A 19,227-nucleotide genomic window follows, 5' to 3' on the forward strand; every position below is an offset into this window, starting at 1 on the left:
CAGGGGCTCTTCGACCAGTTCCGCAGGGACTGCCTGGCCGACGTGGACACCAAGGTTCGGGGCGCGCGGGGGCTGCGGGGGAAGGGGAAGACCTCGAGGGCCGTCTTGTCGGGCACTCTCCCGCATTGGTCCGTCCGCAGACTGCGCTTTGACTTCCCCAGCGGGGGCTCCTCCTGAGCGCGCCTCTCTGCGGGTTCGCTGTGCCGCCGTTTCCTCTTGGAGCGGCTGCTAGGCACCAGGCACTGTGCAAGGCTCGGTGCTTTCATTCATTCGCCGATCCTTTCGTGCGTTTAACCGACTAGTGTTAATCGCCTACTACGTGCAGGCACTGCTTATGCGCGTGGAATATAGTGGTGAGCAACATTAAGTCATTGTTCTCAGGGAGACTCGTTTGAAACACTAACGCTTAACAGGGCTTTCATCTCGGATAATTTTGTTTTTTCGCGGCTTACTTTGTATCCAAGTTATTTTTGCGTCCTCTCTTGAAGGTTTCTGGGCGGTAAGAGTCATGTCTTTGTCTTTTGGAAAAAAAATGTAAGTGATAATGAATCAACTTACTTGCACTGTGCCTTCTTGCTGGGCACTGGGGCGGGGGGGGGGGGGGGTTGCAAAGGTAAGGAGGCAGACCTAGACAGCGAAAAGGTGCTTTAGGGAGATAGGGACTCGTTTCCACCAATGACTGCCTGATGAAGGTAGGTTAGGTCAAGTCACTTCTCTGAAGTGACAAGGGGCTGGGGATAGGGTGAAAGGTGGACGAGAGGTGACAGCGGGTATTGAAGGGGAAAAAGGGCAGGAAAGAAGAGTGAGTTCTGGAGAATAATGGGAAGGGGGGAAAGGTCAGCAAAGTGCTTCCTTGTATGGAAAGAGTTCGGGGCTGGAAGGGGAAGGATTTTGTACCAAATGTCAGAGTGGAAGGGCTGGTAGCAGGATTGGGTACGCTTAGCTGGTTCTGCAAAGAATGAGCAGAGGACACCAGGAAAGAGCAATCAGTGAGGCGGATGGAAAACAGAGTCTGGAATTCTGGAAATTCTTGAAGGAAACAATTAGAAAATTGGGGGTTTGGGCTTATATCTGGTTGGGTCCATCAGATTGGAGTTTTGATGGAGTGAGGGTTTTCTCAGCACATTCAACTTTTTTTGAGGAACCTCATTTCTTTGAGAAAGGGGTGTTTGCAGCTTCCGCAGATTCTTCCTTGTGACTCAAAGTTCATCAGGATTTGATGAGAACTGCACACAATTCTGTTGTCTCCTCTGGGAAAACCCTCTGGACAATCTGGGGACATCTTCTCTTATAAGGACTCTGGTCCACCTTGTAGGCCAGGAGTAGAATGCACCTGTTCACAGTGTTGGGGTTTTTACACCACAGAGAATTCAGTATACTTGGGTATGTTCTTCTACCTAGGCAGTGTATAGTTTTCTCACTTTGTTATAGGGAATATGCACAGCCATCATTTTGAAAATAATCCCTAATTCCCCCTTTTTTTTTTTTCAATGGGAGATTAGACAAGTCCAGGTAGATGTTACCCAAATAAAGCTAGTTATTTGTATCCAGCAAGTAGAGATCTCACTTTGCTGTTCTCACAAACTTACAGATCTGTATGTTATCCTTGTGTACCCACATTGGAAAATTAAATATGCTGATGGAGGCGCTACAATAGCTAAGGCTCAGCTTTTTCTTCCCCACTAAATGTTATTGTTGTGTGTCGGTAATGTCCCTGCCAGATCCTCTCAAAGTGGAGTCTGAAAACCTTTACTGGGGGGGAGGAAGGAAGCACAGTTGCCTTGACAATCTAATGAAGCTAGGACCTTCTCCCAAGAAAAATGCACATATACATATTAAAATACAGTTTTGTAATTCAGAAATGGTCGACTATAGGCAATTTGTGGCTCAACCTAATACATAGTTTCAAGGAGTTCAGCGGCCACAGAATAAAGTCCCTTGTTTTAATGTTTGAAACTAGAGAAGAGTAGAACTGAAATGATACCCCTCCCCTGGCCGAAGAGGATGCCTGGGTATGGTGGAAATTCTTTCCTCACCCCTCATGTCCTTTCTCTCTTTCTTCACTCCTGATGCCTGCCCCCCTCTCTTTTTCTCTTTGTCTTTCTACCTCTGTGCCTACTGTTTCTGGTTATCTTGCTTCTCCCCCATGACTTGTCTCCCTCTTCCTCTTCCTTAGCTTTATAAACAATTATGTAGATTTTAATTTAATTTAAAATATTTTTTCTTATTTTATAGCATTTTATACTCCCTTTTCTTATTAAAAAAAAAAAAGACTTAAGTTTGAAAGTCTCAAAAAGAAATACAGAAGCCAAGGTTTTCTTTGGTATGAGCTTAACATCCTCCCAATGTGATGAGTGGGCCAGAGTAGACATAAGATCCCCTAATGCAGAGGAGCATCACTTTAATGGAACTGTTGAGTCTCAGCTGTAAGAACACCTTATAATTGAGACCACTTGTGGTATGATGCTTTTGATCATTGAACCCTGAAGACTGACCTGCTTTGTGTCCAACTCTAATCTGCAGTATATACTATGTAAGGTTAGCAGTAACTGGAGTGTCAGTCACATGCATATTTAAGAGTCAAGACATTTGATACCTATCAGGTGCTTTCCAAGAGCAAAACTGTCATCCAGCCCAGTGTGTTTAAAGCAAGATGAGAAGTACCAAAGTCTGCCGCCACTCCCAAAGACCATAAAACCCTCCGAACTGTCCTGGAATCACTGATGGTCCTTAACCAACCAAGAGAGGGATCTGACCATAGTAGACCAAATCAGCCCTCCTACCCAAAGAACTGTAACCTTGGACATCCCTAACTGATGCTGAGGCTCCTCTGCTTAGATTACTAGTTACCAGATCCCTGGAGCAAGCCGAGAGGTTACAAAGCTGTTCTGACTCTTTTGCTCTGAGGTCACACTGGAGAGTAATGAGAGGGAAGATCAAGAGAGGCCCATCATTCTGTCCCAGGCAGGGCGCTCACCAACCAAATAAATGTGACACCTTTCTCCCCAGGTAATAAAGGCCAATTTTTGGATACTTTCTCAGTTACAAATGGCTCCTGGTCACTGTGATTATTGCCTTTCTTTTTCTTTTTAGATTTGAAAGGAATATCAAAGACAGAGCATATAAATTTATTCACCCAACAAATATTTATTATGTACAGGCATTGTGTTAGGTGCCAGGATACAGCAGTGAATGAAACGACCTTGCTGTTGGGGAGCTTGCATCCCAGGAGAGAGAAACAGACAGGAAATAATGTGTAATACGTTCTATGGAAGAAATAAAGCAGGGTGAGGATGGAAAGGGTTGCTGATTTGTTTTCAATAAGTTGTTCGGGAAACATTTCAGTAAGATGATACTTGAGCCGTCCCTGAAGGAACTGCAGAAGCCGTCTAGCTATATGGGGCTGAGCGTTCTAAGCAGAGACCACAGCCAGTGTGGAAGGCCTGAGGCAGAACCTGGTGAGGGGGAAAGTGATAGAAGGTAAGATAGGAGTGGCCCTCCTGCCTCCCTTCACAGATCTGACAGGCCTTGGAAGCCATTGTAAGAGTTGGGGTTTTACTGGAGCGGAGAAGCCACGGGCAGGTTTTGAGCCTAAGGACATGATCCAACTTCCATGTTAGATGGGTTGGCTTTAGGTAATTATTAGTAGTGTCCTCTTCAGTCCTGATGTGGTTTAGATAATAAATTATATGATCACCCTAATTTTGGAAGATTTACCCTAACTGCTCTATGAAAAATAGACTTTAGTTGGTCAGGAGTAGAAGCAGGGAGATCCGTGACAAATGTGTAGACAAGAGATTGAGGAGTGCCTTGGACCAGAGTGGTAGCAGTGAAGAGGGTGGGACTGGCCAGATTCCAAGTATATTTTAATGCTAATGCTGACAGAATTTGCCAGAGGTGTGAAGCTGGGGTGGAAGAGAAACCAAAGAGTCAAGGATGACTCCCAAGGCTTTTGACCAGAGCACTGAAAAAGAAGAAAAGAGAAAGAGAGAGCTTCTGAGAGGAACATTGGAATCCAAAATACTGCTGGCGTCACTATGCTTTTCACTGGAAGGAGAATGTGGTGACAGAATTTACCTGTTGTCGTTCAAATTGGAGCTTGCTATGGAGCAACTAGGGGGCTAAATACACTGTGATGTTTGAGCCCGGTGGTTCTGAGATTTGGGGATACTGGAGAGAAGAATTATGTTTTAGAGTCACTGGGGGGAAAGAATTAGTTTTAGTTCACATTGATTTTGGATGAATGGGGCAGGGTGAGAAATGATCTTAAGTGTCTCTTGTAGGATAGAAAATAGGTATCGGCAAAAGTCTGGAAATTGGGAGGGATGAGCAGACATCACAAAGGGATGAAACCTTATCATCTGTGCTGGAGATAGTTATCTAGCCATCTCATATAACAACTGCTTTTTAATTGCGTATCTGCCAACCAGTGTGAAAAGCTGTGTGAAGGGTAAGATTAAGGGAGTGGAAGGAGCAGGCTTCCCACTCAATGGAGAGATAAATGCCCCCCCCCCCCAAATACAGTATGCAAGAATTGTTGGAAAGGTGGTATATATAGAAGGAACATGGGGGAAGGCCAGGGGAGCCTACTGTGGGTGTCGGGATAACATCACAGAGCTCACCCTTGAGCTCCGAAGGTGAGAAGTTTGCCAAATGGAGAACAGAGGGAATGGTAAGGACAGAAGATTGAAAGGCAGGAGAATTAATCTCCTCTGGAATATGAGCTCTGAAGGGTAAAGAGAGCAGCAGCAAATGGCAGAAGATGAAGCTGTACGGTGTTGCTGAAAGTCATTCAGGGATGCCCAAACACCTCTACATTAAAAGCCACATGAAAGACACAAAGAACATGAGTTGGGGGGGCAGCCTTTAGGAATGGAGTGTGCAGTCCTCCTGCGGTGGTCCAACATTCCTTCTAGGCAGCGTCCTTTTAAGAAGTGGCGTAATCTGTGTCCTCTCTCCTGCTTCCCTTACCTTAGGGGTTCTCAGCCTCAGCACTGTTGACATTTTAGGCTGGGTAGTTCTTTGTTGTTCTGGGCTCCCCCCTGCACTCTAGGATATTCAGCAGCATCGCTACCCTCTACCCACAAAATGCCAATAGCAGCTCCCTGAGTCGTGACAACCAACTATGACTCCAGACATCATCTAATGTCCCCTGGGGTGGGAGTGGAGGGCAAAATCACTCCCATTTGAGAACCGCTACCTTACATCAAATTTAATGCCCAGGTCTAGTGTTGCCCCTCTGTGACTTCTCTTGGTTCCGTGCCTTTCAGCCCATTTCTACCACCCCGGTACAGACCTTCATCACTGGAGTTACTGCATGGTTTCCTAAGTATATTTTGTGTCTCTTTACTGTCTCACTGTCGGAAGATTAATCATCAGAAAACTCAACTATCACATATCACTCTGCTCATGCGCAGTGGGTTCCTGTTCTCAACCCCATAATCCCAGACTTCTTATACGGGTACCCAAAGCCCTCCAACCCCCAGCCCCAAGCTGTCTCTGACCTCATATCTCTGCTTTTTTATATTCTCTTACCCAAACAAATTGGATGCCCCCAAATGCTCCTGACCCCACATTTTCTCATCCAGTTGCTCTTTGCTTCTGTTATGGGCTGTATGTGCAAGGCCCACGTTTCCAATTTAGTTGGAACCTTGAAGTTCCAACTCAAATGCCACGTTATCAACAAAGACTTCTTCCTCTGCTCCTCTCCCTCTTTCCTCCAAATCACCTTACACTGATATTTATTTGTGTCTTACTTTCTAGTCCCTTGTCTACAAATAAGAGGTATGTCTTTCTTTTTTGTGTTCCTCCCATCTCCAAACATCTTGTCTTAGACAAAATAAGCAGTATTTGAATGCCTGTTTTCTCTGAAGCAGCGTGGTCATAAGCTGAGAAACTTAGTTGCCACATTGAATCTGTAATCTAAAACACATTGATACTGTTAAAGATACTCAAATTCCTGAGGCTATAAATATTGATATTGTATAACATTGAAGATTTTTAACATTTGTTGTTTTTTTTTCCTCTCTAGCCTGCCTATCAGAACCTGAGGCAACGGGTTGACAACTTTGTTGCAAACCACTTGGCAACTCATACATGGAGTCCCCACCTCAATAAGAACCAGCTAAGAAACAACATTAGGCAGCAAGTGCTCAAGTAAGTCTTCAGAAGCACAGGGCCCCTAGGCCAGCTTGACGATGTCCGTCTACTCAGTAATAGGCAGGGACGTTACATGGAAGTCTGATGTTGTTTTATCTAGTTTGGTTGGCCGCTTCATACGTGATGCAGTGTAATTTTAGAGTGGGCTCTAATCACTTCACCTTTCCCCATAAGTTTTAGCAGTCTGATTTCTCCTGTAGACCTGGGGAACTACCTGAAGGAAGAGAATGACAAGGTGACTTAAAAAACAAAACAAAACAAAACAAAACCCTAGGGTAGAATATTAATAGATGGTAAGTGCCAGAATATCCTATACCGTTCATTCACAACTATTTTCTTGACCCTAAAAGATCAGGCTTTTTTATTCCTCTTTGACAAATAAAAAGACATTCTAGATCGTTGCAATTAAAATAATTGCCTCTGATTTGAGGCTGTGTCTTGTATCTTCTAATACAGTTCCCCCCCCCCTTTTTTGCACTTCACTGTGACTTTTAACTGCTTTTTAGTGATGATATGGCTAAAAAAAAGTGTGTTTGGACCTGTCAGAGCCACTTTTGGGTGAGCATAAGATAAAGAGAATGAGAAGAGCAGGAATGTTTAGAGGGACCAAAAAAAAAAAAAAAGTGTTCCCAAAACAGATTTACAATACTGTCTTGTTCTTGAATATAAATATTTGCCAAGACAAGAAGACCTGGACCCTATATATCTGCTTCACCATTCCCACTGAAGGGGCGACTAAGTTATTTAAAGAGTGCCTAATCTTCCTCTCTTGACAAATATTTATGTTCAAGCTCATCTTTTAGAATGAAATGTGACTTTTAAACCATTAAACAAATCCATCTTCTACCTGCCACCTTTTCATACCCTCTTGTCCTGTAGGAACCTCGCAAGCCTAATAGTGTGCATACTCCATTGATAGTTCTACATGCGGGAAGCCCCACAGACAGAACTTCCCACTCTGACTCAAAGACATTTAGCCCCAGGTAATACTAGAAACCAGGAGCCTGCGGGCTCGGGCTCAGACTCTCTTACCGCAGAATAGAGGAGGGAAATTTAACAATCGCTTTGTTGTCTACATTTTAGAGGATATTTGAGGAACCTGTAAAAGAGCTCAGGAGAGATCAAAAGATGCGGATTGGGGGTGGGGGAAGCCTACTGACAATGTCAAGAGCACACCACCTACTTCTGCTTCTACAGAGTACTCCTCATTACCGAGCAACCTAGAAAGATGGAAGCAGTTGGCAGTTATTCTTTTCTTGCCCCTGTAAAATCAAGCACTTCCAATTCTTAGGGACCAATATAAGACATTCTCACAGAATCTTGTTTGGTGATGGGTTGCTGTACCCCATCAGTAAGGGGTTCTCGTGATTACTAGCAGTTATGGGGGATGGGGACTGGCTTCTAGAGACATTTTAGAACAGGGGAAACTTGTTCTAAAGTTGGATAACTTAGTCATTGCTCTTCTTGGGACATTTGTAAATTTTCTTGTAGCTATGTTATTTTTAAATAAAATATTCTCTTATTTAAATTCCATTAGTAAAGTTATATGTTACTGATTATAACGTTTTCAGGCTTTCTTAAAGAAAGAGTTGTGTCTAACTACTGTTGTAGGGAGGAACTTGCCCCTATAAATACAATTTCAAACAGTTTTTCATACAGACATTGAGAAATATTCATTTGACCACTAGCTTGAACCATCTACAATTGCCATTTTTATAGAACAAAAACTGGCTAATATCAGCAGTTTCGAATTGTTGAGCTTAATCATTGATATTCTGACTCAGTAGTATTCTTTTTATGCAATCATTTGAACAACAGAATCTAAAATGCTAGATAGCTCTAAATAATGATCTTAACTGAACAATTTAAAAGGAAGGTGAGGAAGTAGCTTTAATCAGGAAAATACCACCTGCTGTGCATTTTGGCCTTGCCTTTGCATGGATACAGGGCTGTGGCTTCTCCCTCTGGTGAGGCAGCTGTGACCACACCACACTCGAGTAAGCCCACAAGGATCAGTGTGGTCATAGGACCGTCCTCCACTTTCAGATCAGAGCTGGCCTCGGTGGGAGACTAGACTGAAGTAAATGAGGACCCGGAATATAGGCAGAGGAAGAGGCTGCAGCAGTAATTTTAGGGTGGGTGGGTTTTATTTTTTATCTAATGCCTTTGCATTGTGCCTTAAAACATTTTTAAGATTGCTTGTCCTTTTCTTTTCCACCTGCTACATTTTGAAGGCACCTCTAAGATGTAACAATGTTTGCAGGATTTGCGGGGTTTTTTTTTTTTTTTTTTTTTTATCTTAGAACTTTAAAAAGCAGGTTACCTACTTTGTGTGGTGTTGACTCATTTTTCTCTATGGCCCACATAAGAAGAATTATAGTATCACAAGGCTGCAAGGTGCCTCAGGAAATGGAAATCAGATCTATCCTCTACTCCAGACTGAGCTGCATTCAAAAATAGCATTGTAATGTAAAAGGAGAAACACCTCCCCCATTCTGCAGAGAGAGCCTGAGGCCTAGAAGCTGGAAGGAACCAGCACCAGGCTCTTGCAGCGCTGTCCAGGGAACTTTGGCTCCTCAGGTGGTCTATTGTGTTTTGTTTTAGGAAGAAACAAGTTTTAGGTACATTTCTTAAATAAATCCTTGTCCTCTTATTTTACTCACACTTTTTGTGATTTTCTGCACATTTCAGACTTTGTTGCCCCCTTTGCTCCTCTGTCTCTTGTGTATATTTCTCTAAGCTCTTTCTTCCTCTTTGCTTCTGTGGAAATCAAGGCTCAGTGCAAATGTCTTCTCTTTGTGAAGCATCCCCAGATTATCTTAAACATATCTAATCACTCTTCATTCCACTCTTTCCCTACAGTAGATGGTGTATTGTAGTACCTATCATCTGGTATTTTAATTGTGTCTGTGTCTGTTTCTCCTGCAGACCAGGAGAATCAGACCAGGTCTGATTTGTAGTGGACCAGTGACCAGCATGGTGCCTGTTATGGAGAAGACACTCAGTAACATAATTGTTGAATAAATAAATCGCCAGTTTTTATAGCAGGAAGATAATAGAAAGCCAGAAGTCTTGTTTTTGTTTTTCTAAAGTTTTCTTTCTTTTTCCTTCTTTTTTTGTAAGTTTAATAAAATTACACTCTGTATGTGTTCTTCAGTTTTCCTGGAGATCCTAATACTTATAAAAGGCTTACATTTTTCTGTTTAAAAAAAAAAAAGTTGTAGAGTCCATAGGTTTATTTTATACCCAGGACTCAGGTTTTGTGAACATTTCTTCCCATATGCCCTGCCAGGGTTGGAGTAAGGTGGGCATCACCTGTAAGTGTGGGCTCTGGATAGTGTATTGTGTCCAGTTTTAAGGGTGTTTTGGTTTTTGTTTTGTCTGCTTTAGTATTTCCACTAGTGATACAGTGATACAAAGTATACCGACTTTGTCATAGGGTAGTGTATTTCCCACCGCCTGTTCTTTCCATATACTGAGATGTGGATTGGAGCAAATTAAGGTTGAACATATACGTAGTAGATACAGTTTTACCTAAAAGTAATTAATGCAAGTCATACGAAATTGTTTTTTACCTTTCTGTAAAAATTATCTTGTGTTTCAGATCAGGAATGTTGGAGTCTGGTATTGACCGAATTATTTCTCAGGTTGTGGATCCAAAGATCAACCACACATTCAGACCTCAAGTGGAGAAAGCTGTGCATGAGTTTTTGGCCACACTAAATCACAAAGAGGAAGCAAGTAGCAGCACAGCCCCCGAGGACGAGAAACCAGACTCTTCCCTCATTACACAAGGTGCCTTGCTTTTCCTCTTGGTCAGTCCCATTGCTTTGCTTCTTTTTTTTTTTTTTTTTTTTTTTTTTTGACAGGGGGGAAAACAGGGGGGGGGGGAAACACAAGCGGGGGGGGGGGGAGGGGGAGAAGTAGGCTGCCCGCCGAGCAGGGAGCCCGATGCGGGGCTCGATCCCAGGACCCTGGGATCATGACCTGAGCCGAAGGCAGGCGCTTAACGACTGAGCCACCCAGGCGCCCCCCATTGCTTTGCTTCTTGAACCGAGTATCAAGTTAGGGATGTGTAGTTCCTTAAAACATCTCCCTCCATGGCTACTCTAGTGAAATTATATTTATTTTAAATATCACCTATTTTTCTCAACTGATAGAGCATTTCTTTTTTAGATTAATGCAAAGTAATAGACATTTTACTAATGTATTAAGCGTGTATGTGTGTTTCAATAGAGAGAATAATTAACTAAAGAGAATTAGACTATTCTCAGATTTGTGTGGTGGCTTTCCTATGATTCAGTATTAGAACAGTAGAGAATTTAGAATGTGCTAGGTATTAGTACTGGTATCCAAAAGTCTAAAGGAATATGAATGGTCTGTACAGCATATGTGTCTTGTAAAGATGACAGGGGCTTAATTCAGCAGAGGGGCTTACCTTCTGCATACATTTTTTCTTTCTTTTTCTTTTTTTTCCCTTAAGATTTATTTATTTTAGAGAGAGAGCGCATGTACATGCACAAGCACAGGGAGGGGCAGAGGAAGAGGGAGAGAATCCTTAAGCAGACTTCCCGCCGAGTGCAGAGCCCCACACGGGGCTCAGTCCCAGGACCCTGAGATCATGACCTGAGCCAAAATCAAGAGTCAGCCACTCAACCGACTGAGCCACCAAGGCGCCCCTGCATAAATTTTTTCTAACACTTATCTTTCCCTCGAAGGTGTCCCAGCTCCTGGACCTGGCGCTAATGTAGCCAATGATGCCATGTCAATCTTGGAAACCATAACTTCTCTTAACCAAGAAGCCAGTGCGGCCAGGGCTTCGACAGAAATGTCAAATGCCAAGACCAATGAGAGAGCGTCCAAAAAACTCCCTTCTCAGCCAAGCATTGACACTAGTACTGAAAAAGAGAGAACTTCAGAGGACATAGCCGATAAAGAAAAATCTACACCTGACTCTGCAGGGGAAGGACAGGAGACAGCCCCTAAGTCTGAAGAATTTACTGATCTCCCTTGTCCCGTTGAAGAAATTAAAAGCCACACAAAAGAGAGCAATAGTTCAATTCTGCTAAATAAAGATGTTCAACAGGAAAGCAGTGACCAAAAAAACAAATCAACAGACAAAGGTGAAAAGAAGCCAGAGAGCAATGACAAAGGAGAAAGGAAGAAAGAAAAGAAGGAAAAGACCGAAAAGAAATTTGACCACTCAAAAAGGAGTGAGGACCTACAAAAAGTGAAAGAGGAAAAGCAAGCAAAGGAAAAAGAAGTAGAATGTTCAAAACTCCCTTCAGAAAAGAACAGTAATAAAGCTAAAAGCATTGAAGGGACAAAAGAAGGTATATAAAAACTCGCAAAAATCTTCAACTGTTTACACATTAAAGTGTCGGGGAGGGGGGTGTGAAATTTGCCTTCAAATTTTAATAGCTTTATTTGATACTTGTGTTTCAAAAGCCTGAAAACTCATATCCCCTTCACTAAAAAATGAAGAATAAACATTTGTATATTTTCTATGCCGATGTACCAACTCACAAAGTAAATGAAGACAGAAGCTCTAAACCTTATAATTTAACTTGTAATTTATGCACATACATTATTCCAAGCAACTTAATTCATAGTTGTATATCCTAATCTTTAAAATATTCGTAAATATTATACTTTCTTAACATTTGCTTTTGTGTATGTCATTTACCTCATATATTAGTTATTTTTATAGAATACTAGTTTGCCTTTGTATTTTCTTGAAACAGCTCTACCTTGATGCTGGTTACAAATGAGAGATTTCTATTTCTTTTTTTTCTTTTCTTTTTTTTTTGAGAGATTTTTATTTCTACAGTTGAAGATCTTTGACATGTACTTAATGCAGAAAATTATAAATGTAATTTAGGAATTGGGTGCTGGATATGTTCTTGTAACAACATGATTGATCTTCGTGTTTTATTTCCTTCTTGAAGATTGCTCTTTGATAGATTCTGATGTGGATGGACTTACAGACATCACAGTTAGCTCTGTCCATACCAGTGACCTTTCCTCTTTTGAAGAAGACACCGAGGAGGAAGTTGTAATGTCTGATAGCATGGAAGAAGGAGAGATTACATCAGATGGTAAAGCATTTTACTTAATAATGCCTCTGTGAAGCTTCCGTCGAGCATTGTTTGTATATTCAGATGGCTATATCGTGAAAGACAGTCTGGTCTAGTGGCAAAAGAGCGTGGGACTTTGTAGTTGGAAGATTTGTTTCTGGGTCCTAGCTCCGAGGTTATCTGTCTGAGCAAGCTTGGTAAGTTACTCAACAAGCCTTGGTTCTCCATCTTTTAACTCCATTCTTCAGGCTTATTACAAGAAACGGATGAGACCGTGTATATGAAGGTGCTGTATGTGTGGATGTGTGTCTGGGTTTGTATGGCTGATGTTGAGGGAGACGGTCCACAGGACTGCCCTTACTTCTGATACCATTTGCGAATTTGGGGTCCCCAAGCCCACCCTTAGTTTTGATAATTCTCTAGAAGGACTCACAGAACTCACTGAAAGCTTTAAAATTTGTGGTTATGGTTTATTACAGCTGAGGGACACACATTAAAATCAGCCAAGTGAACAGGCACATCGGCCAGAGTCCAAGAAAGTTCCAAACATGGAGCTTCCAGTTGGCCTTTTCCTGTGGAGTCATGGAGAGCATTATTTTCCTGCCCCTGATGTCAGGCAATACATATGGCTAATTGCCAACCAGGGAAGCTCACATAAGCCTTGATATCCAAAGTTTTTGTTGGGGCTCCATCATGGAGACATAGTGTCTAATCTCAGTCCCTAGCCCCTCCGAAGGTCAGGCTACCTCATGGCCCAGATCTTCAACCTAGATCATACTGTGAGATGATTTAGCTTGACCCAAGACCCCCAGGCAAACAGAAACACCTGTCAGACACGACATCCCAGAGACTTAGAGATTACCTCCCAGGAGCTAGACCACAGTCTTGCCTTGTCCCAGGGCAAGACCATACTTCTCTTTACGTGTACTGTATTCCAGGCATTGTGTTATCACACTGCTCTGTGTACTAGCTACTGTAATCCTCACAACAGTCCTGGGAAGTAGGTCCAAGTGAGGAAACAAAGTCACCAAGAGGAGGGCTCCTGTCCAGGGTCACGCAGCTGTTGAGCTCCAGTGCCTATTTCAGACCTGAGTCTGGGCTTCTAACCAACATTTTGTGCTGCTCTGTATCACATGATTAAGTTCTGCTTATGACCTTTTTTTAAAAATCAAATATTTGCAACTACTTGTAAGTAGCATCTTGTAAATTTGCTGTTGGCTTTTGGATAGAACACCTAGAGGAGAATAAGTAGATGCTTTTAATTCCATGGAAATATTTTTCAGTCTCCCATTTTGCATTCTTAGTAGCCCCAGGATGACCATTTCAAAAAGCAACATAGGTACTCATCTGCTTTTCATACCTCCTCATGAGGTCAGTTCTATAGGCTCTGTGTAGGATGATGAATGCCACTCATCCTGTGAGCACCCCACTTTCTGAAGCTGATGAAAATTCTCATTCTAGGTGCTTTTATGGGGCTTTCCAAGTATTTTCCTGGACAGGACTGGGTTTTCTATGTATGCGATCCAAAAAGTAATAAGGTGATTATTTTGAGACTACTAAGTGGTAGGAAATGAAAACCTTGTTTACAAGTTTCCTACTTAGCTGTGTCATGGGGCAACATACCCACCTTCCTAGGATAGAGATGTTTTGTTAATTTTTTTTAAGATTTTATTTATTGATTTGAGAGAGAGAGCATGAGCCAGGGGGAGGGGCAAAGGGAGAGGGAGAAGCAGACTCCACGCTGAGCAGGGAGCCTGACTCGGGGGCTTAATTAATCCCAGGACCCTGAGATCATGACCTGAGCTGAAGTCAGATGCTTAACCAACTGAGCCACCCAGGTGCCCCAAGGTAGAGGGGTTTTAGTATATACTTGGTGTAGGGCCAGTTATCGACTCTTGACTCTTATTATCATTAAAATCTCAAATTAAAAAAAAAAAATCTCAAGCCCACTTTAAAGTGTGGCTTCAAGTAAATTTATTCACTTTTACAGTTTTACAGTGGTAGAACATACATACCAAGTCCACTGACATACAAATGAGAATTAACTATTTGTCAAGGAATCGTAAATGGCGATAAGATCTGATTTTTCTTCCCTTTCTTTATGTGTGAGGAGCTAATTGTAAGAAATAAATTAAGATATGGATTACATCCTTTAAAAATGTTTATTTCTGATTTTTTACATACTGATATTTCCCGTTGGACCTACAAATACACTTGAACTACATGGGTGCTGTTTTTGCCACTTGATGTTGATAAAGCATGGTGTTGATTTTATTGGTCATTTACCGAAGCACTCCTTTTTCTATTGGCTTTCTTCCAGATGAGGAGAAGAACAAGCAGAACAAAACAAAAACTCAAACCAGTGATCCCAGTGAAGGAAAAGCAAAAAGTGTACGGCACTCTTATGTTCACAAACCATATCTTTACTCAAAGTATTACAGTGATTCTGACGATGAGCTTACTGTAGAACAACGGCGCCAGTCAATTGTAAGTCAGACTCGATCTGTTGCTCTTTTAACCTATTCAGCTGGGTTGACAAACTTGGCTAGTCTGTGTGCAAGGTACTGGGAAGCACACTAAACTGACATGTTGGTATTGCCTTCAGGAACCTGTCATTTAATGAGGCAGAACAGACATAAACATGGGACATAGGTGTTCGTGTCATTATGATCAATAGTGAGAACTTGGTAATGAATGCTTCACAGTATGGACGTGTTTGAATCCAGTGTGGATTGAGTCATACAAAGAGGATATGCAGCCATCAACATAATATGAAGAGGGGGGTGCAGTCTACATATTTTCTAGTTACAAGATGGGTCCTTGGATTATTAACAGCTTCTTAGAGAAAAAAATTGCCACCTCATATGTGTACATGTTTTAAGATGACTTAACAGTTTTAGAAACATTAAAATATGGAGTGCACATTTCAGAATGAGGAAGTATTATTGCACAGAAAATTATTTGAAGGAAATAGAAATGCTGATAGATAGTGGCTTATCTCTTGAGAAACTTGCTTCATCAGGAGTTACGCCTATACTTAGGATTTTTGGCACGTTGAGACTGAGTTCTGAGCGGGAAACGGGTGGTGGAAGTAACCCACAATGACTGGATTCTTGTTTTTTTTTAAATAGGAAAGCAAAAGTTCCACATTCAAAACCTGGGTCCTGAGAGCATAACCAGCAAGTTGTATTTGTTGTAGGACTAGCTGTCTCTTAAATCTGCACAACTTTCTCCTTTAAGAATAATTTAAAAATTATGGAGATTTGCCTATGTATACTTGATGTTCATACATATTTTCACAGCTGCCTTTGTTTTTTTGAGAGAGAGAAAGAGAGCAGTGGGGCAGAGGGAGACAGAGAGAGAGAATCTTAAGCAGGCTCCATGCCCAGCACAGAGCCCCACATGGGGCTCGGTCTCACAACCCTGAGATCATGACCTGAGTTAAAATCAGGAGTCAGATGCTTAACTGACTGAGCCACCCGGGTGCCCCCCACAGCTCTCCTTATAATTAAACTAACTGGTTTATTAAACCACCATTTCTCAAAATGATACCTTTCCCATTCTTTAAACTAATGACAATCTGAAAGAGTAATAGAAAATTTGCACATCTGTCTCTTATTCTTCTGGTAGCTTTCAAATTGTGTAATGAATATGCACCTTTGCAAAGCCCACTATTTTGTAAGAACATTTGAAGGGCAAACTTTTTTTTTTGGTGTTTTTGCTTTTTCCTGATAGTCGGTCAGGATAATTGTGAATATTTTGTGGTTTTAGGCTAAAGAAAAAGAAGAGAGGCTTTTAAGAAGGCAAATTAATAGAGAGAAACTTGAAGAAAAACGAAAGCAGAAAGCTGAAAAGACAAAGTCTTCGAAAGCTAAGATTCAAGGTATAGGAGGTGTTAACTTTAATATTTTAAGTATCTTATATACTTCATTATTTTCTAGATATTCGTATATTACTTATGAGATGATTATAAAATATAATGATCTAAATTGCATCTCAAAAAACTGCTGTATTAAAAAAATAATCTGTTTTCAGGTATGGGAGATTTCCTTTTTAATCTGATGTGTTGAATCACTTTTTTAATTATATTTCTGTGTCTAAACATCTGTCAGGTGCCAGCTTATACAAGTCACATTTTAGGAATTTATTTTCCAGTGGTTGTGGAATGAATTATCACTGGAAAATGAATTGTTAACCCATGAGTAATCAAGCCTTGCTGGTGATATTAGTAGAATTAATCAATGCTTTAGGTTAACTAAAGTGTCAGACATTTATCTGGAATATTTCACTGAACAAAACTGAACTTAGTCTGGGCACTGATCCTGTGTAATATACAAAAATACATATGTATATGTGCATTTGAAATAAAAAAGGTAAGACTCTTCCATCTAAAATATTGTTTTTATTCCAGCACAACTTAAGGGTGTTAAAGTCATCTAGCATTTTTACAGTGATTAGAAAATCTTAATGAGAAAGAAGTACTAACACTGTTTATAAACTCTGCTCTGAAATACAGTTTATTGATTGTTTCTTTCCTAGGCAAAAATAGTGTAGATTTAGAAGAATCATCAACAAAGATTGTGGAACCTAAAACCCCCAGAATTAAAGAAGTCCTTAAAGAACGGAAAGTTTTAGAGAAAAAAGTAGCCTTAAGCAAAAAAAGAAAGAAAGATTCAAGGTATGTATTTTATCTGGCAGCTTTCCCATTGTAACATTCCCCTGGCATGCTTTCAGAAGAGAGGCATTGACAGGGACAGTAAAGAGCCATACTTTGAACGTTTGTGTCATTATTGCATGTTTATGAAAACTGTCGGATTTCACTTCCTGTAGCATAATTCATTGTGTTGATATCTGTATTTCAAAGTAGTGTATCGTAATCATTTTTGGAGGGTGGATCCCCAGAAAAACGCACATGCATAAACCCACAGTTGTTTCTAGAATTTCAGAGTTCATGGACCCTCTAGAATACTCAGGAAGTATCTCCACTGTGGACATTCAATAACGTCTACAGTGACTGCATCCATTTTCCAGGCTTGCTAGGCATTCTCTTCAACAATATCTCATGTATCTCCCCATAAACCAGAGGGCTGAACCAAATTCTTACTTATCATTGCATTATATTTAATTCTATAGAATTAGAAAGCTGAAGTGGCTCTGAAGTCCTTGGAGCCAAAAGCTATGATCAGGATGTAATTATGGACATTTGTCATAGACTTCAAGGTAGCAGAATCAATAATTTGCAGAACTCAGTGAGAGGAGTCTGCTCTCAGTTTTCTTACTGTACCTCATTCCTATTGATCTGAATAAATCCTACTACCCTATTTACTCAAAAGATGGTAAGACTTTCAAAATCTAATTATAACCCATAAAATATTCATCTTCAAGCAACAAATTAGGAATTTTTTTTCAAGTATACTTTCCTTTAGCGCCAAGAGTAAGTTATCTGTGTCACACTGGAGATTATGTTTGCTTCTGTTGACTATGATAGGAGTTAAATTGAAATGTAACCTTCATTTTGGATCAAGGTGTTTATAATAAAGGAAAACTAAGCTTTTTTTTTTTTAACCTTCCTGAGAAACATTTGATTCAAATAAAGTTCATGTATGACTCTTTCCTCCCACTTAGGAATGTTGAAGAGAATTCTAAAAAGAAACCTCAATCTGAAGAAGATTCCAAAGAAACTCTCAAGACAAGTGAGGTGTGTCTTAATTAATAAAACCCATTTTAAATGATCTTTTGTTAGATACAGGCCATTCAGTCCTTTGGAGTAAAACTTAGAAATTCAATTTTATCTTTTCCAAGTTAAATTAAAAATCCCTCATTTTCAGCATCTTGAACCCACATCCTATTATGGCCCGAATTCCTCATTTTGACCAGTTGATTCATGTAATCTTTTATCCAGGTAACAGCTACTTTTTTCTACTTTCCTTTCCCTCACCCCCCAACTCCCCACCCCTGTTTCTCATATTGGCAATAACAAAATTGCTAGTAATGATAATAAGAAAGAAAGGGGAGGTGGTGCCTGGGTGGCTCAGTGAGTTAAACGTCTGCCTTTGGCTCAGGTCATGATCCCAGAGTCCCAGGATCAAGCCCCACATTGGGCTTCCTGCTCAGTGGGGTGTCTACTTCTCCCTCTACCCCTCCCCCTGCTTATGCTCCCTCTCTCTCATGCTCTCTTTCTCTCTCTCAAATAAATAAATAAAATCTTTAAAAAAAAAAAAGAGGGCGCCTGGGTGGCTCAGTTGTTAAGTGTCTGCCTTCGGCTCAGGTCATGATCCCAGGGCCCTGGAATCGAGTCCCATGTCGGGCTCCCTGCTCAGCAGGAAGCCTGCTTCTCCCTCTCCCACTCCTCCTGTTTGTGTTCCCTCTCTCAGTGTCTCTCTGTCAGATAAATAAATAAAATATTTTTTTAAATAAATAAATAAAAAAGAAAGGGGAGGGGGGCTAAAATCCCTCTGCATAGCAGACCATCCATTTCATTCTCTTGCATTCCTCATCCACAGATGTACATAATTTCGTAGAGTGGATGTAATCTTGCAAAATGATTTTAACATTCCCTCTTACTCATGTTACCTTGTAAGCTTGTAATTACTATATTTAATGATTGTGTAGTGTTATATCGAATAGACATACCCTCATTTAAGCATTTCCTTAGAGTTGAGCACTTAGATTACTTCCAAGATCTGATCAATTTAGATAGTAAAAATTATGTTCAATGAATGTTTGGATTATTTTCTTGGGATAAACTTTTACTTTCACTGGGTTTAAATCCTTATTTACTCTGCCATGTTTATAATTCTGAAGCCAAACTTTTTTTTTTTTTTAGTGGGCTTCCACGCCAAACCTGGGGCTCAAAATTACAACCCTGAAACCAAGAGTCATATGCTTTCTACCAACTGAGCCAGCCAGGCGCCCCTATTCCCAAACTATATTAACATTTCCAAGGGAAAACTAATAATTTAGAGATTATTTATTCGTATCCAATAAGTAA

The 19,227-nt window shown here is 40.8% G+C and overlaps 1 protein-coding gene across 1 annotated transcript in view; it reads left to right on the plus strand.

The window, feature by feature from the left end:
• BOD1L1 (biorientation of chromosomes in cell division 1 like 1) overlaps positions 1–19,227 on the plus strand; it is a 59,403-nt gene that overhangs the window by 5,667 nt on the left and 34,509 nt on the right. The window contains exons 2-10 of the mRNA XM_044913110.1: positions 4–54; positions 6,032–6,156; positions 9,764–9,954; positions 10,878–11,492; positions 12,108–12,257; positions 14,557–14,723; positions 16,008–16,119; positions 16,776–16,914; positions 17,862–17,934. Of these exons, the coding sequence (XP_044769045.1) occupies positions 4–54; positions 6,032–6,156; positions 9,764–9,954; positions 10,878–11,492; positions 12,108–12,257; positions 14,557–14,723; positions 16,008–16,119; positions 16,776–16,914; positions 17,862–17,934 (1,623 nt within the window). The remainder of the gene's footprint in view (positions 1–3; positions 55–6,031; positions 6,157–9,763; positions 9,955–10,877; positions 11,493–12,107; positions 12,258–14,556; positions 14,724–16,007; positions 16,120–16,775; positions 16,915–17,861; positions 17,935–19,227) is intronic.

The sequence above is a fragment of the Neomonachus schauinslandi genome, chromosome 2, assembly GCF_002201575.2.
Source record: "Neomonachus schauinslandi chromosome 2, ASM220157v2, whole genome shotgun sequence".
NCBI lineage: Eukaryota > Metazoa > Chordata > Mammalia > Carnivora > Phocidae > Neomonachus > Neomonachus schauinslandi.